Source organism: Oryzias latipes, chromosome 17 (genome assembly GCF_002234675.1).
Source record: "Oryzias latipes chromosome 17, ASM223467v1".
Lineage (NCBI taxonomy): Eukaryota > Metazoa > Chordata > Actinopteri > Beloniformes > Adrianichthyidae > Oryzias > Oryzias latipes.
This window is the reverse complement of record NC_019875.2, coordinates 31,259,049-31,283,507: the sequence shown is the minus strand read 5'-3', so window position 1 is coordinate 31,283,507 and position 24,459 is coordinate 31,259,049. Positions and strand designations below refer to the sequence as shown.

Sequence of the window (24,459 nt, the reverse complement as noted above, 5' to 3'; positions counted from 1 at the left end):
CAAGACGACGCAGAACCACGGGAACAAAAAGACGACGCAGAACCACAGGAACAAAAAGACGACGGAGAAACACGGGAACAAAAAGACGACGGAGAAACACGGGAACAAACAGACGACGCAGAACCACAGGAACACAAGACGACAAAGAACCACAGGAACAAAAAGACGACGGAGAACCACAGGAACACAAGACGACTCAGAACCACAGGAACACAAGACGACGCAGAACCACAGGAACACAAGACGATGCAGAACCACAGGAACACAAGACAATGCAGAACCACAGGAACACAAGACGACAGAGAACCACAGGAACACAAGACGACTCAGAACCACAGGAACACAAGACGACGCAGAACCACAGGAACACAAGACGATGCAGAACCACAGGAACACAAGACGACTCAGAACCACAGGAACACAAGACGACGCAGAACCACAGGAACACAAGACGACGCAGAACCACAGGAACACAAGACGACGCAGAACCACAGGAACACAAGACGACTCAGAACCACAGGAACACAAGACGACGCAGAACCACAGGAACACAAGACGATGCAGAACCACAGGAACACAAGACGATGCAGAACCACAGGAACACAAGACGACGCAGAACCACAGGAACACAAGACGACAGAGAACCACAGGAACACAAGACGATGCAGAACCACAGGAACACAAGACAATGCAGAACCACAGGAACACAAGACGACAGAGAACCACGGGAACACAAGACAACGCAGAACCACAGGAACACAAGACGACGCAGAACCACAGGAACACAAGACGACAGAGAACCACAGGAACACAAGACGACGCAGAACCACAGGAACACAAGACGATGCAGAACCACAGGAACACAAGACGATGCAGAACCACAGGAACACAAGACGACGCAGAACCACAGGAACACAAGACGACAGAGAACCACAGGAACACAAGACGATGCAGAACCACAGGAACACAAGACAATGCAGAACCACAGGAACACAAGACGACAGAGAACCACGGGAACACAAGACAACGCAGAACCACGGGAACAAAAAGACGACGCAGAACAACAGGAACACAAGACGACGCAGAACCACAGGAACAAAAAGACGACGGAGAACCACGGGAACAAAAAGACGACGGAGAACCACGGGAACAAACAAACGACGCAGAACCACGGCATCAAAAAGACGATGCAGAACCACGGCAGCAAAAAGACGACGCAGAACCACAGGAACACAAGACGACAAAGAACCACAGGAACAAAAAGACGACGGAGAACCACGGGAACACAAGACGACGGAGAACCATGGCAGCAAAAAGACGATGCAGAACCACAGGAACACAAAACGACAGAGAACTACAGGAACACAAGACGATGCAGAACCACGGGAGCAAAAAGATGATGCAGAACCACAGGAACAAAAAGACGACGGAGAACCACAGGAACACAAGACAATGCAGAACCACAGGAACACAAGACGACGCAGAACCACAGGAACACAAGACGACAGAGAACCACAGGAACACAAGACAATGCAGAACCACAGGAACACAAGACGACAGAGAACCACGGGAACACAAGACGACGCAGAACCACGGGAACAAAAAGACGACGCAGAACAACAGGAACACAAGACGACGCAGAACCACAGGAACAAAAAGACGACGGAGAACCACGGGAACAAAAAGACGACGGAGAACCACGGGAACAAACAGACGACGCAGAACCACGGCATCAAAAAGACGATGCAGAACCACGGCAGCAAAAAGACGACGCAGAACCACAGGAACACAAGACGACAAAGAACCACAGGAACAAAAAGACGACGGAGAACCACGGGAACAAAAAGACGACGGAGAACCATGGCAGCAAAAAGACGATGCAGAACCACAGGAACACAAAACGACAGAGAACTACAGGAACACAAGACGATACAGAACCACGGGAGCAAAAAGATGATGCAGAACCACAGGAACAAAAAGACGACGGAGAACCACAGGAACATCTGTGGAACATTCGGGGTGCAACAAACTTAGAAAAAAAAGTTTCTCCATCTTTTTTATTTGGAGTACTTACAGCCTCTCCCTTACCACCAGCAGCTCCCGCGGGTCCTGGCAGACCTCTGTCTCCTTTCTCCCCAGGTTCACCAGGAGGTCCAATCAGACCAATCAGTCCAGGATGTCCCTGCAGCAACAGACAACCAAACCGTCCATTCAGCAGAGGAGCCCATTCTCAGCAGTTTCATGAGCTGTCAGAAAGACGATGCTTTTGGACCGATGTCTGCTCAGTCGAGCCAAAAACATCCACACAGTCCTCATGGTCAACCGGGTTTCCTCATGAGGTAAGTCTGCAGAAGGTCCAGTTCAATAAACAGGAGCAATGAGGAGCAGATGAAAATGATGTCTTGCCTTTTCTCCTTTTGATCCCGAGTCACCTTTCATTCCAGGAAGTCCCGGGGGTCCCTGGGAAAGAAAACTCTGTTTTTGAAGGAACTTAACTCTAGCAGAGAGGGAAGGTTTTCATTCTTTTTCCTGAACAGCTTTCAAACAGGAATCAAACCATACTCCCAGACCAGGAATGAACAAAAGTATGTCTCACAATTGGTCCAGGGGGGCCATCTTGACCAGAAGCACCAGGGAGTCCTTGTTCACCCTGGGGGAAAATGGAATCAACAGCTTCTTCGTTAATCCGAGGACCATGATGGACGATGACTTGGTCTGAGTCTAAACTGGACTGAGGAGCTTGACTGAGGTTTGCATCCTCTCTATAACCTGCCATAAATCCTGCAGGCGGGTCAAATGTGTCCCAGCCATTATTTACACTCCAACCAACAAGCCAATGCAGACGGTCTCTGAAATACACGCCACTAAAAAACTCACAACAGGGCCAGGGATCCCACGCAAACCCTCAGCACCAGGCTTTCCAGGGGGGCCTTGAGGTCCCACAGGCCCAGTTTTTCCAGCAGGTCCTTCTGCTCCGGGATCTCCCTACAAACCAAAGGTAGAACATGGCGAGATGCTCCTGACAGCTGATAGAGAAATTCAATTCTACTAAATTTAGGGATGAAAACAAGTGGAGAAGAAGCAGAGCGGGACGGACGGACGGACGGACGGGTTTGTATCTTCCTTCCCATTCAGAGTCAGAGGACTGGAGAGCGGCTAACAGAGGGTTTCTAACTGATCTTCTGGTCGCAGCATGTCTGCTGGTCATTTGATCGACCGTAAATGACCCACATTATCCTAAGGAAATGATTGTGTTTGCTCTCCAGGAACGTACCTTGGATCCTTTTTCTCCCTGTTTGCCGTCAGCACCAGCTCTTCCTACGGGACCCTATGAGACGCACAAACCAGCAACCGACACAAAAAAGCAGTTTTAGGAAATGAAAAAACAGACACTTCTACAAGATGTGTGTGTTTTTCTGTGTGTCCGTTAGGATCTGTGTCTCTTTCTGGTTCCAAGCATTCAAATGTTTCATTTGGACTTTAACTAAGGGAAGTATTTCATGACTCATTTTTACTTGTACTAAAGTAACTTTATTTGAAAGTATTGCTTCTCTTTTGAAAAGTTCTGGCTGCTCTTCCTGTTTATAGTAGGAGAACCCAAACCCACAAAGATGACATTTGACTTTGTATGAGAGACGGTTTAGTCATGTTATAGTTCAGGTTTTAAACAAAAGTTGTAACAAAGTAATGCATCATAAATAAACATTCTTCCCATAAACAGTAGTTGCTTTATTATTGGAAATGAAAGATGCTACAAAGAAGAATACAGCAAAACTTTCAACAAAAGCAGATTTTTAGCATTATTTATATACATTTGTGTGTGTGTGCCATAAATACATGATTCTATACTTTTTCATAAATAAAACATGTGGAGTTCAGATCCTCAGAATCCAATAAAGGCAGAAGGATCATCTCTACTGAGTTTCAACAAGCACTTACCCTTTTGCCAGGAGGTCCTGGTACTCCAGCTTCCCCAGATGGACCTGGAGGGCCCTAAATGACAGCAGATAAAAAAACTCCTCATAAACTGAGGTGGAGTTCACAGCGAAATTCCCTGCTAGAAACAAGAAAAGGACTTCTTCTAATGATCCATGAAAATATGACATATGGACGACTTTCAGATTCTTATTTCTCAGATCTCAGATGCAGTTTCCAAATTCTCACTTGGGATTTTTTCAGGAGGTGCTAAGAAAAGGATGGGGAGGACAAGATGGTCGTAAATCTCTTTAATCACTTTAGTTTTTGGGTTCCATCGCACTCACCGGTTGTCCTGCCTCTCCATCGTCTCCTTTGTCTCCAGGTAAACCGTCCAGACCCTGGAAACAGGTAAACAGAATTATTGATTCTATTTTAATAAGAACCAGGCACAAACCTTTCCAAAAGTAACAAACATTTGATAGTTTTGAGGTTCTTCTGTAGTTTTTGTGACACAAACCCGCATCAGTGAAACAAGCATCCATTAACTGGAAGATCATGCAGAACTTACAGCAACACCTGGCTCACCAGGGGGACCAGGGTCTCCTGGGAAGCCAACAGGACCCTGTAGACACAAAGGAGAGGGCGGAGCTTGACTCACAGCTTTGAGCCTCAAAGGGGGGCTGCACAGCAGTATGACACCCATCAGTCACTGCTTCCTCTCAGTCCACATACAGGGTTACCCTTAGGACCATCATCTCCAGGGGGTCCTCGACCACCGGGGGGTCCAGCTGCTCCCGGGGGGCCAGTTTCTCCCTTCTCACCGATCTCTCCTCGAAGTCCCTGCGTCACATGCATGACAGTGCTGTTACCTTGGCAACAGATCCCTGTTTTTAAACCAGTCAGACGGTCGGAAATGAGGGGATCCACCCCCACTCCCACCCCCCAGGCCTAAACAAACAGCAGTTCATCAACAGTTACACTTACGCCAATGCCAGGCTCTCCGGGTGGTCCTGGGTTTCCAGCCTCACCAGTTTCTCCCTGTAAAGTCACATTAAAGCGTTACTTCACTGAGATCGTTATAAAGGTGTGTGTGTGTGTGGGGGGGGGGGGGGTCAATTAACCACAGGAAGATGTCCACATTTTTAAGGTGGTATGAGAGAAATTCAGCGCGTTTCTGGTTCTTACCTTCTCACCGACAGCTCCCATGGAACCTACACCTCCAGGAGGACCGGGTGCACCCTGCAGGGAAAACAGAAGCAGGTTCATTTCTTCTGCTGTCTGAGGGAAGTTCAGCAGAGAAGAAGGGAAGCTGATGCTGACGTACATCTGCTCCGCTGGAACCCTGAGGACCTCTGGGACCAGGAGGACCAGGGGGACCCTGTCATGGTTTCAGAAAAACGGTTCAGGGGGGCTCAAGAGACCAAAGAGAGTTTCTGCACGTTCAGATAAAGATGGGAAAGGTTCCAGAGAGTCTGAAGCTCTCAGAACTTTCCACATCTGTCTCTGATGGTCGCCACCCACCATCGCACCGACATCTCCGTTCTCCCCCTTCTCACCAGGAGGTCCGGGCAAACCCTGAGAAGAAGAGAAACACGGGTCACACAGCAGACATGGGGGGTTCTACGAAGGAGTTCCATCATGGAAACCTGGAACATTTGTGTCCGTAGAGGAACTGCAGCAGCTGCTGGCTTTGCTTCTTGCCGTGTGGATGATGGCGGCTCTGTTGGTATGGAGGTAGTTTGAAGGGCACTAAGTTACTGTGACAAGCTGACATGGAAATCAATCTCAGCTTTCAGCCATTTTGTTGACTGACGGCCCCTTTGTTTCCATGGAGACAGCTAATTCATCACAGGTGAGGGAGGACTTGGGACGTGAGAGCAGAAGATATCAAATCATTCAGTGACAAATGCCTTCAGACTAAAGCTGCCCCCCCCAGGAACTCGTGCTTAAGCCTCCACTTCCCGTGAAAGTCCATGTAAACGCGCGCATGGATGGCGTCCCGTTTAGTTTAGGAAGCACCAACCATTTAAAAGAAATGAAGGAGAAAGTCTTGATTGTGGTTCGTGTCCGGCTGGAATTCTATGACGCGTCTTTCGTGCATCAGAATCGAGCTGAGAGAGAAAACGTCTGGATTCAGCAGACTGACACCGCTGCCACATTTCACACCCTTCCAGCTGTAGGCGGGTGGCGACAGTCTAGCGTGCACACCGTATGTCACGTGTCCGTGTGAAGGAAAAAACATTCTAGTCCTCTCATCTGAGCAGCATGAACCCACTCTAGTATCTGCTCTCATTTCCCAGAAGAGATTCAAAGCAAAGCAGCAGTTTAGAAGATTTTCCATAAAAGTGGAGAGAAAAGCCTCCAAAGAAATGAAGCTCCTTCTGAAATGTGAGGAACAGGTCATCCTGCAGCTCCAGCAGGAAGGTCATTTCTGGAAAAGCGTCTTCAAATCAATGACTGCCATGAAAATCAGACACGGAGGTCAGAGCGTGAACAGCTTCTGATGAAAGCTCCTCATATTTCTGTCCTCCACGACAAACAGGTTTGGATTTTTCTAAACCAGAAATAATGAGCATCACATTTATTCCTGAGTTTAAAACATTGATTTATGCGTGGAAATGGAATAATATCACAGTGATAAAGTCTGTCTCTGAATCTGACCAGACAAGCAGACGGCGTTTTTTCTCCTGCAGCTGTGTCAAGGAGGCGGGTCTGCAAGGAAGGACGTGTGCTGGTCTGAGGCTCTGGAGGTGACCTGCTGATGTTATCGAATCCATCTGAGCGCTTCAACATCCTCGTTTTAAAGATAACTTGCCTGCAATCCAACGGGTCCCGGGAGACCTGGAAACCCTCGAGGTCCTTCGTCTCCTTTCTGGCCGAACATGCCCTGCTGCCCCCTGGGCCCGGGCTCACCGTCGCTCCCCTGCAAGAGGAACGGGTGGAACATCTCATCATCAGAACTTTATGAACCCAAGCTCTAAAATCCTGTTCTCAGACCCACTAAGACAGACGACAGTCCCACCCAAAGTCTGGATCATTGGCTTTCTAGAGTTTAGTCAGTTTGGTAGCCGATCCCTGATCACTGACTGTGAACACACATTCGCTGTCATTAGGAGCCATAAACTACATGATGATCCTCACATCAGAATCCAGAAAGGACAAAAACAAATGTCTTCATGTTGGGGACAGAAATTCTCCTCCTTTGTCTTCTTTTCTGAGCCTGAACCTCCCAGAATTCCTCACTCTGTCCATGGATTTGATCAGCTGGTCTTTGAAGTGAGATAGAAGTTATCCGTTCATTTAACTGGTGACATGGACTTAACTGAGCTACCTTTTTGTTTGTATGACAGAGTGGAATGATGTTTTAAAGGGAGCTTATTAAAGTTTTGAAAACCACAATAAAGATTTGTTTGAACAAAAGTCTTGATTTCCACAGAGTCACTGTGGGAGTGGGCTCAGCTTCAACAGAGCCAGAGAAAGTGGAACTCACTGCCGGACCGGGAGCCCCAACCACGCCCTGGGAACCCATGGGGCCTGGTGGACCCTGAGGGAAATGAAACAAGGGGGGGTTAATTTTTCATTAAAAATATTGCAAGTACACTTGAAAATAGTGAAGATCTATTCATGAAGACCTCAAAGTTTCATCTATTCCATAAGTTAATCAAATCAAAAACCTGGAAGTAAAACTAGAAACTAGAATTACTTTTCATTTCTGTGAATAAAAACTTCTACATGTTTTTGTTCTACTTTGTATTCTGAGCTCTTTGCAGTCGGCTGTCCATCACTTTGACATGAACATGAAGTGGGTGGTGGAGGAGGAGGACTCACACGCTCGCCTTTGTCTCCTTTGCCTCCCTTCTGTCCAGGTCCTCCAACCTCCCCCTGTGGAACACACACACACATGCACACACACGCACACAGACGCACACATGCACACAGACGCATTCATGCACACACGCACACACACGCACACATGCATACACACGCACACATGCACACAGACGCACACATGCACACACGCACACAGACGCACACATGCACACAGACGCACACATGCACACGCACGCACACATGCACACAGACGCACACACACACACAGACGCACACATGCACACAGATGCACACAGACGCACACATGCACACACGCACACAGACGCACACATGCACACACACGCACACATACGCACGCATGCACACACGCACACAGACGCACACATGCACACATACGCACGCATGCACACACGCACACAGACGCACAAATGCACACATACGCACGCATACGCACGCATGCACACACGCACACAGACGCACAAATGCACACATACGCACGCATGCACACACGCACACAGACGCACACATGCACATACACGCACACATGCACACAAACGCACACAGACGTACACATGCACACACGCACACACGCACCCACACACAGACACAATTTCTTCTTATGTGTAGATGAATTGTCTTTAAAAACAAATCTAACCAAATCTTCGGCGTGAAATATTGTGAAGAACATCGCTGAAGGGGGAACAGCGAGTACCAGATCCTTTACCTTGTCACCATCTTCTCCAGGTGGACCCTGAGGACCAGCTGGTCCAGGAAGACCTACAGGCCCTTGAATCCCATCACGGCCAGCCGGACCCAAGTCGCCTTTCTCTCCCTGTGGATCATCATATCATCATCACAGACATGCACCTCAGAAACCAGGAGAGTTGATCCTCAACCGGAGACAACATGTAACACTCACGGGGCCACCCTTTTCCCCTGCAGGACCGGGTGGTCCCTGTGGACCGTTTCGACCCGTCTGACCAATGGGACCTCCAGGACCCGCTGGTCCTCTTTCTCCAGGAGAACCCTGTTGGTAAAAGTTATTTAGTATCAGCTTCATGTTGGACCAGATAGAAATGCTGCTCTTTTCCTGAACAGATGTTGGGAGCAGCAGTGAGGAAGACTCTGACGAGTCATATCGTCTTCATCATAACCCGCTAGCGCTGAAGCTGCAGGAGGGACCCGGGCCACTCCTCCTCTTTGGGAGGAAGAAACGCTGAGGTCCCGCCAAAGTCATTCCTGCACAGGAAATGCAGGAATGACCCCCCTCAATGTTTCTGAACAGATCCTTGAGCAGCACGATGAAGAACGTGTATGCATCTATAAAATCCATCGCACCAACATCTGTTTATTATATTCTTTTTTAATCTAACCTTTATTTTACCTGGGGGGGGGGGGCAGTTTAGGACAAATTCTCATTTACAGTGATGACCTGGCATCTGACCTTTTGCCCCCTCCCTACATGTAAGGGTCCAAAGTTTGGACTGTTTGAACATGAAGGCGAGGTGAGCAGGAGATCTTCATCCAACAAACCGCCTGTCTTCTGCTTATCATCATGCAGGGGGGGCAGCTGCAGACCTGAGCCCCATTCATGTGTGCTCAATCACTCAACGGGTTTTCTAAAAGAGTTTCTCTGAAGTCAAGATCTTCCAAACACAGAAGACACAAACTACCCTATCTGTGCCTCATCTGTTGCTATAGCAACGGGTAAGTGTGGGAGGAAAACGGTACGGGACCAATCACAGAACAATTGTTCTTCCATGAGGTAATTAAGGTAGAAACAGCGTAGCTGGTCACATGTCCACACGTGTCTAATGTTCAAACGTGTCACATGTTCACACAGCTCACATGTTTACACGTGTCACATGTTCACACAGGTCACATGTTTACACGTGTCACATGTTTACACAGGTCACGTGTTCACATGTGTCACATGTTTATACATGTCACATTTACATGTTTCACATGTTCACATGCGTCACATGTTCACATGCGTCACATGTTCACACCGGTCACATGTTTACATGTGTCACATGTTTAAACCTGTCACATGCTTACATGTATCACATGTTCACACAGGTCATATGTTCACACGGGTCACGTGTTCAAACAGGTCACATGTTCACACGTGTCACATGTTCACACAGGTCACATGTTTACACGTGTCACATGTTTACACAGTTCACGTGTTCACATGTGTCACATGTTTACACATGTCACATTTACATGTTTCACATGTTCACACGTGTCACATGTTCACACTTTTCACATGTTTACACAGGTCACATTTTCACACGGGTCACATGTTCACACAGGTCACATGTTCCTTAGTGTCACATGTTCACACAGGTCACATGTTCACACAGGTCACATGTTCACACAGGTCACATGTTCACACGTGTCACATATTCACACAGGTCACATGTTCACACAGGTCACATGTTCCTTGGTGTCACATGTTCACACGTGTCACATGTTCACAAAGGTCACATGTTCACACAGGTCACATGTTCACAGGTGTCTAATGTTCAAACGTGTCACATGTTCACACAGGTCACATGCTCACACAGGTCACATGTTTACATGTGTCCCATGTTTACACGTTTCACATGTTCACACAGGTCACATTTTCCTTAGTGTCACATGTTCACACGTGTCACATGTTCACACGTGTCACATGTTCACACAGGTCACCTGTTCACACAGGTCACATGTTCACACAGGTCACATGTTCCTTAGTGTCACATGTTCACACAGGTCACATGTTCACACAGGTCACATGTTCCTTAGTGTCACATGTTCACACGTGTCACATGTTCACACAGGTCACATGTTCACACAGGTCACATGTTCACACAGGTCACATGTTCACACAGGTCACATGTTCACACGTGTCTAATGTTCAAACGTGTCACATGTTCCTTAGTGTCACATGTTCCTTAGTGTCACATGTTCACGCAGGTCACATGTTCACACAGGTCACATGTTTACACAGGTCACATGTTCACACTGGTCACATGTTCCTTAGTGTCACATGTTCCTTAGTGTCACATGTTCACACAGGTCACATGTTCACACAGGTCACATGTTTACACAGGTCACATGTTCCTTAGTGTCACATGTTCCTTAGTGTCACATGTTCACACAGGTCACATGTTCCTTAGTGTCACATATTCACACAGGTCACATGCTCACACAGGTCACATGTTCACACAGGTCACATGTTCCTTAGTGTCACATGTTCACACAGGTCACATGTTCACACAGGTCACATGTTTACACAGGTCACATGTTCACACAGGTCACATGTTCCTTAGTGTCACATGTTCCTTAGTGTCACATGTTCACACAGGTCACATGTTCCTTAGTGTCACATGTTCACACAGGTCACATGTTTACACGTGTCGCATGTTGACACAGGTCACATGTTCACACGTGTCACATGTTCACACCGGTTATATGTTTACACGTGTTGCATGTTGACACAGGTCACATGTTCACACGTGTCACATATTCACACATGTAACATGCTCACACGTGTCACATGTTCACACGTGTTGTTTTTTAAAGGGCAAAAAGTTCATTCCCTGTTACTTCAATGTTTTTGTTAAATATTCTGGGAAAATTACAAAGTTTCTTTGCTTATTAGAAAAACATCATCCTAAAAAAACAATGAAATGTACGAAACTCCTTTAAAATGACTAAGAGAAATAAGTTTGATGTTATCAATAAATAAAAACAATAAAAAGTAAATCAGTTTTACAAATAGCATCATCAATGTGACAGTTATCTACAGACATATTTTGATATGAAATGAAAGCATTTTGTTCACAGTGATCCATTCTGGATCTATATACATAATTGACTGCTGTAAAAGAAAGAAAACAGGCAACCATAGCAACAGGCTACTTACAATGGGGCCAGGGGGACCCTGAGGCCCTTCTCCTCCCTTTAAGCCAGCTGGACCCTGAAACCAGAGGAGGGGGCGGGGTATTATTTTCCTACATATGTATACATACACACTACCTCGACTGTACTCGACTTAACATAACCCAACCCGCCTAACCTAACTCCACCAGAGCCAACGAGAACAAACCTAAAAGTGGGTTTGGACTGTGATTGTGATAAAAAGCAGGAGCATTTGTGAACTGAGTTTTTTCCTGTTTAGGTTAGTGAGGATTCTTACCGTGGCCCCTGGAAGACCTCTTGCCCCTTGGAAGCCCCTCAAGCCCGGGGGCCCAACCTTGCCCGAATGACCGTGGGGACCCGGATCTCCCTGTGGATGAGATTGATGAGGGAACTTTCCATGCCTTTAAAGGTGCAGCAGAATAATCAGACGGAGCCATTAAATACTGTTGACTTCTGACAAAAACTTTGACAGACCTTTCCACCCTCTTTTCCTGCAGCTCCCGGTAGACCTTGCTCACCAGGTGGACCTGGGGAGCCTGGATGTCCCCGTTCTCCACTTGGTCCTGTCTCTCCAGTTGGTCCCTTTCATGAACAACATACTCATTAAGATCGATGGTTTTGACTCAGCAGACCGACTGAACTTTGATGGAAACCTTTTTTAAGGAATCAAACTCTTTGCTTTTTCAGAACTTCAGTCGGATCCACTTTCAGGATCCGTCTTCCTCTTTTCTGGCATTGGTGTCTCCGTTCTCAGGTGTGCACAGCTGAAACCTCCATCTGCTCTATTCTCTCCCTGAAGTTCTCTGCTGATGGCAGAAGACGGGCCCCCATCCCGAGGATGCCACCATAGCATCATTCTTATTGAGAAGCAGAGGCTGCAGGATCCAGCAGGGCCAACCAGGAAGACGGGGGTCTGCGGGGGTCTGCAGAGCCTCCAAGATTGTTATCTGCCTGCTGTGTTGTTCATCCTCATGTTTCCAGCAGCCGTCTCAGGCTCGGGTGACCAGCCAGACTACATTTATGTGGAAATATTTTAAAGCTCCTGGTGTGGACGAGGTCAACTGAGTTCCTCAGGTCTCTGGATGTTGCTGGTCTGTCCGGGGAGGGGGAGTCAGCTCTACACCTTACACCCAGTGCTTGAGGGATCATGAGAGTTTGTTCATCAAATCCCCTTGTGATTGGTGGAGTTAGGGAAAGCGTTTGACCCGTCTTTGGATGAGCTGGGGGGGTCATGGTCCTGTTGCAGCATAGGCTAGTGCACAATAAGAGGCACTCAGTGGGAGATCACTAGCATTCAGCCAAGATGGAGCAGAGCTGGATTTCAGCTGGACCTTCTTGTGCAACAACAGTCCTGAAAGGGCTGTTGGATGTAAACCCCCACCAACCAACCGATAGGCAGCTAATCTGAGCTGGACCCCGCGTGGTGTATGACGGCCTGAAAGGGGGCTTTATGCAGTGTCTTCTGCCCTCCCTCAGGTAAGTGTGGTCTCAGCTTCCTGTGGCTCTGCCTCTGTTTCAGATGATAAACAGATGTCTGAGTGTCCGTACCTGGGGTCCAACCACACCTCCGGGTCCTGGGGGCCCCGTCTTTCCTTGAAAGCCCTGAAGAGGAGAACAGTGACAGCTGTGAGTCCTGCAGGAACAGCCTCATCGTAGCAAATGTGGTGATTGGTATTATAGATTTCATTGTACTGATTGTACTATAGTATCAGTGCTGAAGAGGACAGTAAAGAGCTTTGGGAGGCAGTAAAGGTGGTAGAGTACTGTTTAAGTACACGCCATTTACCTTTTGGTTTGTAACTTTGGGGGGTGTCAATGATGTAAAAAACCAAATGGTCTATACTCTTCATAAAAGAGCATCATCAGCTCTTTTCTCAGTGATTTTTGCAGAGTCTGTCCATCAAAGGCTGAGGTGGGAGCCACATCTGACTGACGGCTGGAATTATTATTATTGATGGTTTTTCTTTAGCATCACATTCATATGGATTTACTTCAGGCTGACTTTTCCATCAGCTTTGTATCCGATCTGCCTACAGAGATGAGGGTTTCTGTTTGTTCTCCTGTTTCGTCTAAGGTCAGGCTCTGTTTGGTTCTAATGACCTTGACTGAGTCTGTGTGCTGTGTTCATGGTCACATGACCCCCCAACTCACCGTTTCCCCTCTCTGCCCCGGATGGCCGGGCAGCCCGTCTTTTCCTGGGGGGCCCTTAAAGAGAAGAAGAAAGTTTGTGGTGATGAAGACATGTAAAGGTTCTGAAAGCGGGGCAGGCTTCAGGCTCACAGAAAACGCTTACATTTGGTCCTTTGGGTCCGGGCATACCCACGGGTCCCTGCGGCCCCTGAGGCCCCTGGAATTACAGGTAAAGAAGAAAAAAAAATGAGTAAGAAGATGATTAAATAAATGAATTATTACAACTACTGACATAATAACAGCAAACAGTATAATGACTGTAACGACGCAACGAACTAGAGTGACATACAACGATAAAAGAATATTCTCAAAGCAACGGTGATTCTAACTCCAGAATGATTCATGTTCAGTTTGGTGCTTTTGTATTTTTAGCAGTAGAAGCAAAAATGATCAAAAACCTTAAATAATATTTTATAATATTAATGATCTTGATGAAAACCAATAATTCTTCAGACAGAAACAGAAGCTTTATCAAAGACAAGTGCTTCAGTGAAACCTGTAAAAATGACGAAACAGCAAAAACTGAAAGAGGCACTAACCTGTTCTCCGGGTTGGCCTGGAGGTCCGTCAGTCCCTGAGGTACCCTGAAAGGAAAATATTACAAATGATGAAGATAAAAATGGACAAAAACACAGAAAGAAACACAGAGAAGCTTTAACCTGAACTTTCCAAACCTACACCTGGTGTTTACCTTTGCTCCTGGTTTCCCGGTCGGCCCTCGTGGTCCTCGTCCTCCTCGTGGACCCTTGATTTTTCACACAAAGCATTAAAAATGCAGTCAATCGCTTCTGTCACTGAACTCCTGCATGTTCCGTCATGATGTACAGAACACACTAGTGTGGCAGCCACGATGTTTTTCCATTAAAACACGTGGAGTCACTGAAGTGGAAAATGTTTTTTTGAGTGGGAAAAACCTTCAGGCTGCTTACCGTGGGGCCGCGTTGGCCTCTGGGGCCCGATTTTCCAGCAATTCCCTGAGAAAAACAAACAAAAGAGCTTTGAGTAAAACAAAATAACTTCTCGAGTGAACCGCAAGATTTGATGTCAGAGACGGAATTGAACCATCAGCACATAAGTGGAACGAGATAAATTATCAGATCGATCAGATTCCTCAGCAGCCTGGACGGTCAGTGGAAGTGCTGTCGGCGCCGTGCCTTTCTGAGAGCAACCATCAGCCTTTCTGGTCAGAAACAACCCCAATCATTCAGAAACACTAATCATCCATCCATCCATCTATTTATCCATCCATCCATCCACTCATATCCTCATATAATCAGGACACAAATCTTCAGGATTCATTCACGGAGAAATACTCTAAAGACAAAAAGCTGCTGCTAGAATTTTCTCACCCTTGCTCCTTTTTCCCCGTTTGCTCCGGGAAAGCCGGGAAATCCGTTGGAGCCCTGCCGGCAAAGGAGAAAATGAAAGAAGATTGACTTTAGAATCACAGTGAAGACGTCTCTGAGAGGTAAAAAGAAGCAGGAGGAGCTTTGATAACTATGAGGGAGTGGAACCCTAAACAAGAACTTATGGAGACTTTTAAAGCCCCAGCAGCAGAGTCTGCTTCTCACAGAGGAACAGGAGTTTAACAGCAGAGGAACAGCTGAGGAACAGCAGTTGAACAGCAGAGGAACAGCGGTTGAACAGCAGTGGAACAACAGTTGAACAGCAGTTGAACAGCAGAGGAACAGCAGTTGAACAGCAGAGGAACAACAGAGGAACAGCAGTGGAACAGCAGTGGAACAGCAGTTGAACAGCAGAGGAACAGCAGTGGAACAGCAGTGGAATAGCAGTTGAACAGCAGAGGAATAGCAACGGAACAGTGGAGGAACAACAGAGGAACAACAGAGGAACAGCAGCTGAACAGGAGTGGAATAACAGTTGGAACAGCAGAGGGACAGCAGTGGAACAGCAGAGGAACAGCAGTTGAATAGCAGTGGAATAGCAGTGGAACAGCAGTTGAATAGCAGTGGAATAGCAGTGGAACAGCAGAGGAACAACAGAGGAACAGCAGAGGAACAGTGGTTGGACAGCAGTGGAATAGCAGTGGAACAGCAGTGGAACAGCAGAGAAACAGCAGTTGAATAGCAGTGGAACAGCAGTGGAACAACAGAGGAACAGCAGTGGAATAGCAGTGGAACAGCAGTTGAATAACAGTTGAACAGCAGAGGAAAAACAGAGGAACAGCAGTGGTATATCAGTTGAACAGCAGAGGAACAGCACTGGAACAGCAGTTGAATAGCAGTGGAATAGCAACAGAACAGTGGAGGAACAACAGAGGAACAGCAGTGGAACAGCAGTGGAAAAGCAGAAGAACAGCGGTTGAACAGCAGTGGAACAACAGTTGAACAGCAGTTGAACAGCAGTTGAACAGCAGTTGAACAGCAGAGGAACAGCAGTTGAACAGCAGAGGAACAACAGAGGAACAGCAGTGGAAAAGCAGTGGAACACCAGTGGAACAGCAGTGGAATAGCAGTTGAACAGCAGAGGAACAGCAGTTGAACAGCAGAGGAACAGCAGTGGAATAGCCGTTGAACAGCAGAGGAACAGCAGTGGAATAGCAGTTGAACAGCAGTTGAACAGCAGAGGAACAGCAGTTGAATACCAGTGGAATAGCAACAGAACAGTGGAGGAACAACAGAAGAACAGCAGAGGAACAGCAGTTGAACAGGAGTGGAATAACAGTTGGAACAGCAGAGGGACAACAGTGGAACAGCAGAGGAACAGCAGTTGAATAGCAGTGGAATAGCAGTGGAACAGCAGAGGAACAACAGAGGAACAGCAGAGGAACAGTGGTTGGACAGCAGTGGAATAGCAGTGGAATAGCAGTTGAACAGCAGAGGAACAGCAGTGGAATAGCAGTTGAACAGCAGAGGAACAGCAGTGGAACAGCAGTGGAATAGCAGTTGAACAGCAGTTGAACAGCAGAGGAACAGCAGTTGAATAGCAGTGGAATAGCAACGGAACAGTGGAGGAATAACAGAGGAACAGCAGAAGATCATCAGTTGAACACGAGTGGAATAACAGCGGTTGAACAGCAGAGGGACAGCAGGGGAACAGCAGAGGAACAGCAGTTGAATAGCAGTTGAATAGCAGTGGAACAGCAGTTGAATAGCAGTGGAATAGCAGTGGAACAGCAGAGGAACAACAGAGGAACAGCAGAGGAACAGTGGTTGGACAGCAGTTGAATAGCAGTGGAACAGCAGAGGAACAGCAGTTGAATAGCAGTGGAACAGCAGTGGAATAACAGAGGAACAGCAGTGGAATAGCAGTTGAACAGCAGAGGGACAGCAGTGGAACAGCATTTGAACAGCAGAGGAACATCAGTTGAATAGCAGTGGGATAGCAGCAGAATAGCAGAGGAACAACAGTGGAACAGCAGAGGAACAACAGAGGAACAGCAGAGGAACAGCGGTTGGACAGCAGTTGAATAGCAGTGGAACAGCTGTGGAACAGCAGAGAAACAGCAGTTGAATGTCAGTGGAACAGCAGTGGAACAACAGAGGAACAGCAGTGGAATAGCAGTTGAACAGCAGTTGAATAGCAGAGGAACGGCGGTTGAACAGCAGTGGAATAGCAACGGAACAGTGGACGAACAACAGAGGAACAGCAGTGGAACAGCAGTTGAACAGGAGTGGAATAACAGTTGGAACAGCAGGGGGACAGCAGTGAAACAGCAGAGGAACAGCAGTTGAATAGCAGTGGAATAGCAGTGGAACAGCAGTTGAATAGCAGTGGAAAAGCAGTGGAACAGCAGAGGAACAACAGAGGAACAGCAGTTGAATAGCAGTGGAACAGCAGTGGAACAACAGAGGAAAAGCAGTGGAATAGCAGTTGAACAGCAGAGGAACAGCAGTTGAACAGCAGAGGAACAGCAGTGGAATAGCAGTTGAACAGCAGAGGAACAGCAGTGGAACAGCAGTGAAATAGCAGTTGAACAGCAGTTGAACAGCAGAGGAACAGCAGTGGAACAGCAGTTGAATAGCAGTGGAACAGCAGTGAAATAGCAGTTGAACAGCAGTTGAACAGCAGAGGAACAGCAGTGGAATAGCAGTTGAACAGCAGTTGAACAGCAGAGGAACAGCAGTTGAATACCAGTGGAATAGCAACGGAACAGTGGAGGAACAACAGAAGAACAGCAGAGGAACAGCAGTTGAACAGGAGTGGAATAACAGTTGGAACAGCAGAGGGACAACAGTGGAACAGCAGAGGAACAGCAGTTGAATAGCAGTGGAATAGCAGTGGAACAGCAGAGGAACAACAGAGGAACAGCAGAGGAACAGTGGTTGGACAGCAGTGGAATAGCAGTGGAATAGCAGTTGAACAGCAGAGGAACAGCAGTTGAACAGCAGAGGAACAGCAGTGGAATAGCAGTTGAACAGCAGAGGAACAGCAGTGGAACAGCAGTGGAATAGCAGTTGAACAGCAGTTGAACAGCAGAGGAACAGCAGTTGAATAGCAGTGGAATAGCAACGGAACAGTGGAGGAATAACAGAGGAACAGCAGAAGATCATCAGTTGAACACGAGTGGAATAACAGCAGAGGAACAGCAGAGGGACAGCAGGGGAACAGCAGAGGAACAGCAGTTGAATAGCAGTTGAATAGCAGTGGAACAGCAGTTGAATAGCAGTGGAATAGCAGTGGAACAGCAGAGGAACAACAGAGGAACAGCAGAGGAACAGTGGTTGGACAGCAGTTGAATAGCAGTGGAACAGCAGTGGAACAGCAGAGGAACAGCAGTTGAATAGCAGTGGAACAGCAGTGGAATAACAGAGGAACAGCAGTGGAATAGCAGTTGAACAGCAGAGGGACAGCAGTGGAACAGCATTTGAACAGCAGAGGAACATCAGTTGAATAGCAGTGGGATAGCAGCAGAATAGCAGAGGAACAACAGTGGAACAGCAGAGGAACAACAGAGGAACAGCAGAGGAACAGCGGTTGGACAGCAGTTGAATAGCAGTGGAACAGCTGTGGAACAGAAGAGAAACAGCAGTTGAATGTCAGTGGAACAGCAGTGGAACAACAGAGGAACAGCAGTGGAATAGCAGTTGAACAGCAGTTGAATAGCAGAGGAACGGCGGTTGAACAGCAGTGGAATAGCAACGGAACAGTGGACGAACAACAGAGGAACAGCAGTGGAACAGCAGTTGAACAGGAGTGGAATAACAGTTGGAACAGCAGGGGGACAGCAGTGAAACAGCAGAGGAACAGCAGTTGAATAGCAGTGGAATAGCAGTGGAACAGCAGTTGAATAGCAGTGGAACAGCAGTGGAACAACAGAGGAACAGCAGTTGAATAGCAGTGGAACAGCAGTGGAACAACAGAGGAAAAGCAGTGGAATAGCAGTGGAATAGCAGTTGAACAGCAGAGGAACAGCAGTTGAACAGCAGAGGAACAGCAGTGGAATAGCAGTTGAACAGCAGTGGAACAACAGAGGAAAAGCAGTGGAATAGCAGTGGAATAGCAGTTGAACAGCAGAGGAACAGCAGTTGAACAGCAGAGGAACAGCAGTGGAATAGCAGTTGAACAGCAGAGGAACAGCAGAGGAACAGCAGTGGAACAGCAGTTGAATAGCAGTGGAACAGCAGAGGAACAGCAGTGGAACAGCAGTTGAATAGCAGTGGAACAGCAGTGGAACAGCAGAGGAACAGCAGTTGAACAGCAGAGGAACAGCAGTGGAATAGCAGTTGAACAGCAGAGGAACAGCAGTGGAATAGCAGTTGAACAGCAGAGGAACAGCAGAGGAACAGCAGTGGAACAGCAGTTGAATAGCAGTGGAACAGCAGTTGAACAGCAGAGGAACAGCAGTTGAACAGCAGAGGAACAGCAGTGGAATAGCAGTTGAACAGCAGTGGAACAACAGAGGAAAAGCAGTGGAATAGCAGTGGAATAGCAGTTGAACAGCAGAGGAACAGCAGTTGAACAGCAGAGGAACAGCAGTGGAATAGCAGTTGAATAGCAGTGGAACAGCAGTTGAACAGCAGAGGAACAGCAGTTGAACAGCAGAGGAACAGCAGTTGAACAGCAGTGGAATAGCAGTTGAACAGCAGAGGAACAGCAGTTGAACAGCAGAGGAACAGCAGTTGAATAGCAGTGGAACAGCAGTTGAACAGCAGTTGAACAGCAGTTGAACAGCAGAGGAATAGCAGTTGAATAGCAGTGGAACAGCAGTTGAACAGCAGTGGAATAGCAGTTGAACAGCAGAGGAACAGCAGTTGAACAGCAGAGGAACAGCAGTTGAACAGCAGTGGAATAGCAGTTGAACAGCAGAGGAACAGCAGTTGAACAGCAGAGGAACAGCAGTTGAATAGCAGTGGAACAGCAGTTGAATAGCAGTGGAACAGCAGTTGAACAGCAGAGGAACAGCAGTTGAATAGCAGTGGAACAGCAGTTGAACAGCAGTGGAATAGCAGTTGAACAGCAGAGGAACAGCAGTTGAACAGCAGAGGAACAGCAGTGGAACAGCAGTTGAATAGCAGTGGAACAGCAGTTGAACAGCAGAGGAACAGCAGTTGAACAGCAGAGGAACAGCAGTGGAATAGCAGTTGAACAGCAGTGGAACAACAGAGGAAAAGCAGTGGAATAGCAGTGGAATAGCAGTTGAACAGCAGAGGAACAGCAGTTGAACAGCAGAGGAACAGCAGTGGAATAGCAGTTGAACAGCAGTGGAACAACAGAGGAAAAGCAGTGGAATAGCAGTGGAATAGCAGTTGAACAGCAGAGGAACAGCAGTTGAACAGCAGAGGAACAGCAGTGGAATAGCAGTTGAACAGCAGAGGAACAGCAGTGGAACAGCAGTGAAATAGCAGTTGAACAGCAGTTGAACAGCAGAGGAACAGCAGTGGAACAGCAGTTGAATAGCAGTGGAACAGCAGTGGAACAGCAGTGAAATAGCAGTTGAACAGCAGTTGAACAGCAGAGGAACAGCAGTGGAACAGCAGTTGAATAGCAGTGGAACAGCAGTGGAACAGCAGTGGAATAGCAGTTGAACAGCAGTTGAACAGCAGAGGAACAGCAGTGGAACAGCAATGAAATAGCAGTTGAACAGCAGTTGAATAGCAGAAGAACAACATAGGAACAGCAGAGGAACAGCAGTTGAATTCCAGCAGTTGAATTGAGTTCCGGCAGAGATGTTTATCGTAACTTCCCACCTTTGGACCTTGTCTTCCAGGGTATCCGGGTAATCCGGGAACTCCGAGTTTTCCCTGAAAATAAAAAAGACAGCCGTGAATTTCTCACCGTGTAGTGTTGTTAGAAGGAGTCTGGAAAACCGTTACAGCAGGTCCCCTCATTCCTGGTCCTGGAGATCTACCACCCCGCCTGTAAGCTGCTGATTACCTGGACCAGGTGTGTTCATTCAGTCCGAATGTGGAGACATCGGATTGAGCTAGTGAGCAGCTAGCAGGGCTTGGAGATCTGGAAAACAGTCATGGTGGTAGATCTCCAGGACCAGGAATGAGCAGCCCCACGAAAAGGAAAACACCCAACACAACCAACATGGAGCAACGAGCAACTAAAGCTGAACTTCTACTGTCAGAATACCTGCTGCAAACGGAAAGCCTGATGGGATTTCAGTTTTCCTAAACCCCGATAAACTAACTAATCCTATATTTAAAAAAAGCAGTAAAGGTTCTGGCTTAAAGATAAAAAATGAAGAACAAAAATCAAATCAGCATTTTGGAATTTAGACCGGAGGTTAGCTGCAACATCACAGCAACACAACCTCTGATGTTTGTTTGTCTACCTTTTCTCCAGCTGAACCTATTGGTCCAGACTCTCCAGTGGGTCCTGATGTGCCCTTGGGACCTTCAGGACCATCCTCTCCTCTGGGCCCTTGAACTCCTCCTTCACCCTGATTACAAAAAGAAAAAGAGAGAGTAAAGCGTGGGACAGCTCTGTGGAGCTGAAACCGTCATCATCATCATCATCATCATCATCATCATCATCATCATCATCATCATCATCAAGGGTCACAGCCCACCTTGTCTCCCTTGATGCCCATGTCACCTTTGAAGCCAGGAAACCCGTCTTCTCCCTGAGAAAGGGAAAGCATTCATTGCTGACTCCATTAAAAAAAACAGGCATTTTGTTTACAGGAAAAGGAAACAAACAAAAACAACAGTATTTAGATGTTACTTCAACAGTTTCACTACATTCAAGCTAAGAGAAATTACTTTTGTGGAAATATCAATACTGCCATCTAGTGGTCATTCTGCCCTCATTCTCATGCCCAGATTATTCTGCCATCTAGTGGTGATCATAGAGAATGCACTTAGTACATGTTTATCTGCAGCCATGTTTTCTCTGACTTCAGGGAAAAAAGTCACAATTTTAGAGAAAAAGATCAAAATGTGTCTGTATGTGTGGAGTTTGAAGCTTCAAGGCTGGATGACCAAGTCCATCCAGGTCCATCCAAGTCCATCCAGGTTCAGAAACATGTCTGTCCATCCAGGGACAGACATGTTTCTAAATCATGAATTCAATCTCAACAACAATCAGAGAAAAGTTCAATCTAAGACGCTAGAAGCCAAAATGCAGAATTTAAAGAAAACCTCACATTCATGTTTGAAAAGCTGTGATTTGCTGATAACAGAGAAGAGCCAAAAACAGATTTTCAGCCAATCAGTGAAGGACATGAGGAAACAAAGAAGGAAGGCAGCAGGTCAACCTTGACAGAAACAGAGGCGCTCCACTTCAGCCTCTATACTCCATTACAGACACAAAGACTGACGGACTTTTCACGCTTTTCCATGTGAAGATTCAGAAAAGGATAATAGTTCAAAGGAAACTTTGACATTTAGCATGAAAGAAGACAGAATAAGGGGCATAAAGAAGGTTTTTTGTACCTTTTCTCCTCTGTCCCCTTTGAGACCTCGGATGCCCTCAGCACCCTGGACAGAGGAAAAAGACCAACATAAGATGCAGAGAAAATGGAATATGACATCAGAAAGTGTCAAGCTTACTTTGACCCCCCGGGGCCCCGGATAACCGATGGATCCGATGGGACCAGGAAAACCCTGAGAGGTAAAGAGGACACACACAGGACTTAAGTTCTGCTCAAACCTCATCTGAGATACTTTCGGTCTTTCCTTTTAAAAATACAAAGACATGAAGTGAATACAACCGAACTTTGACGACTTTACTTATTAATGAGTGTTGGAAAGTCTGCATGAAGGCGCCACAGATATTTGTCATGGGGTTCAATTATTTCCATGAATTTTTCATGACAGTAAATGAATTTTGGCACTTTGACCCTTTAGTCTGATCTCATGTTTCTGCCGTTCCTCAACTGTTTCAGAAAACCTGTAATTAGACACGTAAAGGTTAACGTACCACTGAGCCTTTCTCGCCCGGAGGACCCTCTTTCCCCGGGTGACCCTGCAAACGCAGAGCAAACCGCTGATTCTGTTCTCATCAAGACTGGCTGTGAGTGACAGGAATGCAGAGAGCGGAGGAACTTACAGGAGGACCATCAGCACCAGCGAGTCCAGCCAGACCCTGTTTCCCCTGAGGTCCCTGTGACGGCAGAGCGGACCGAGTCACGGTGAAGAACGGAGCAGACTTCACATTTAGGATCATTCTGTGTCTTTCTGCTTTAAAGAGGCCTAAAGCTCAGCCAACAGTGTGGAGAATCACTTAGTGAGTCCTGAACCACAAACTCTACTGAACTGTGGTAGGGGGGGGGGGGGGGGGGGTGTCCATCTTTACTTACTTTTTCACCTGGAGGCCCAATCGGACCCTGAGGACCAACCAGACCCTGAAAGAAAACCCAAGAAGGTGATTAAAGTACAGTCAGGTTTGTTCGGGAGGCATGAACCCCCCCCAGACAAAACTTTGGTTTTCTTTCTTCAGATCTGCTTTTCCAGCTGTTAGAAAACGGTTTGTTGTTTCCTGCAGACATTTTAAAGCCCCCAAAAGGAAAACGGGACGGTCGACCGCGCCAGGTACAGCTAATGACGGAGCTATTCACTCCACCTGCATGCCATCAATGCAGCTCCCAGATAATCGTTTCCAGAGGAAAATGGGGGCACCTGGGGGCCTCAAATTCTCACCTTGCACAGCCCTCCCCATGCCAAACGCTCTGTTAAAACTGAAATCAAATGGTTTCCCAGCAGCTGGAGGAGAGCGCCGTTTTTTTCCAGCTGCTGCGGTCAAAACTGCAATTTTAGCCTTTAATGACAGAAAAGTAGGAACTTTGGAGCAACAGAATCCAGGTTTGGAGCAGAAGACAGCGCCAAGATGAAGATGATGAAGGAGGAAGATTGGTAGCACAGAGAAAAACCCCCGTCAGCGTGAGGGAGGGGTGAAGGGACACTCACATGGGGGCCCGGCATGCCCTGCTGCCCCGGAGGCCCCGGCTCCCCCTGTGGACCCTGTGGAAACAGAAGTTCATCGGCTCGACCAGATGATCCAAAAACAGCTTCAACTCTGAACATTATGGGATGGATTTACTGACACATCAGTGAGAAGAAAGGAGGGAAACTCTCCTCAGTGACCAAACTTTTCTTTATCGTTTGATCAGCAGGTTCCCAGTTTGTCACATGAACCTAAACCCCAAATGAACTTCTGCTCCAACGTTCTCAACACACTGATATGTGCAGATGCATCCCA

At 47.1% G+C, this 24,459-nt stretch overlaps 1 protein-coding gene across 1 annotated transcript in view; it reads right to left on the bottom strand.

The window, feature by feature from the left end:
• LOC101171898 (collagen alpha-1(XI) chain-like) overlaps positions 1 to 24,459 on the bottom strand; it is a 75,762-nt gene that overhangs the window by 17,497 nt on the left and 33,806 nt on the right. Inside the window, exons 23-59 of the mRNA XM_023965025.1 lie at positions 24,168 to 24,221; positions 23,561 to 23,605; positions 23,311 to 23,364; positions 23,182 to 23,226; positions 22,812 to 22,865; positions 22,695 to 22,739; positions 21,830 to 21,883; positions 21,593 to 21,700; positions 21,000 to 21,053; positions 15,198 to 15,251; positions 14,778 to 14,822; positions 14,540 to 14,593; positions 14,388 to 14,432; positions 13,952 to 14,005; positions 13,810 to 13,863; positions 13,207 to 13,260; positions 12,133 to 12,240; positions 11,936 to 12,025; positions 11,663 to 11,716; positions 8,669 to 8,776; positions 8,474 to 8,581; positions 7,747 to 7,800; positions 7,409 to 7,462; positions 6,734 to 6,841; positions 5,440 to 5,493; positions 5,243 to 5,296; positions 5,104 to 5,157; positions 4,903 to 4,956; positions 4,651 to 4,758; positions 4,487 to 4,540; positions 4,263 to 4,316; positions 3,940 to 3,993; positions 3,275 to 3,328; positions 2,878 to 2,985; positions 2,597 to 2,650; positions 2,407 to 2,460; positions 2,075 to 2,182 (exon numbers count right to left, since the gene is read on the bottom strand). Of these exons, the coding sequence (XP_023820793.1) occupies positions 2,075 to 2,182; positions 2,407 to 2,460; positions 2,597 to 2,650; positions 2,878 to 2,985; positions 3,275 to 3,328; positions 3,940 to 3,993; positions 4,263 to 4,316; positions 4,487 to 4,540; positions 4,651 to 4,758; positions 4,903 to 4,956; positions 5,104 to 5,157; positions 5,243 to 5,296; positions 5,440 to 5,493; positions 6,734 to 6,841; positions 7,409 to 7,462; positions 7,747 to 7,800; positions 8,474 to 8,581; positions 8,669 to 8,776; positions 11,663 to 11,716; positions 11,936 to 12,025; positions 12,133 to 12,240; positions 13,207 to 13,260; positions 13,810 to 13,863; positions 13,952 to 14,005; positions 14,388 to 14,432; positions 14,540 to 14,593; positions 14,778 to 14,822; positions 15,198 to 15,251; positions 21,000 to 21,053; positions 21,593 to 21,700; positions 21,830 to 21,883; positions 22,695 to 22,739; positions 22,812 to 22,865; positions 23,182 to 23,226; positions 23,311 to 23,364; positions 23,561 to 23,605; positions 24,168 to 24,221 (2,421 nt within the window). The remainder of the gene's footprint in view (positions 1 to 2,074; positions 2,183 to 2,406; positions 2,461 to 2,596; positions 2,651 to 2,877; positions 2,986 to 3,274; positions 3,329 to 3,939; positions 3,994 to 4,262; positions 4,317 to 4,486; positions 4,541 to 4,650; positions 4,759 to 4,902; positions 4,957 to 5,103; positions 5,158 to 5,242; positions 5,297 to 5,439; positions 5,494 to 6,733; positions 6,842 to 7,408; positions 7,463 to 7,746; positions 7,801 to 8,473; positions 8,582 to 8,668; positions 8,777 to 11,662; positions 11,717 to 11,935; positions 12,026 to 12,132; positions 12,241 to 13,206; positions 13,261 to 13,809; positions 13,864 to 13,951; positions 14,006 to 14,387; positions 14,433 to 14,539; positions 14,594 to 14,777; positions 14,823 to 15,197; positions 15,252 to 20,999; positions 21,054 to 21,592; positions 21,701 to 21,829; positions 21,884 to 22,694; positions 22,740 to 22,811; positions 22,866 to 23,181; positions 23,227 to 23,310; positions 23,365 to 23,560; positions 23,606 to 24,167; positions 24,222 to 24,459) is intronic.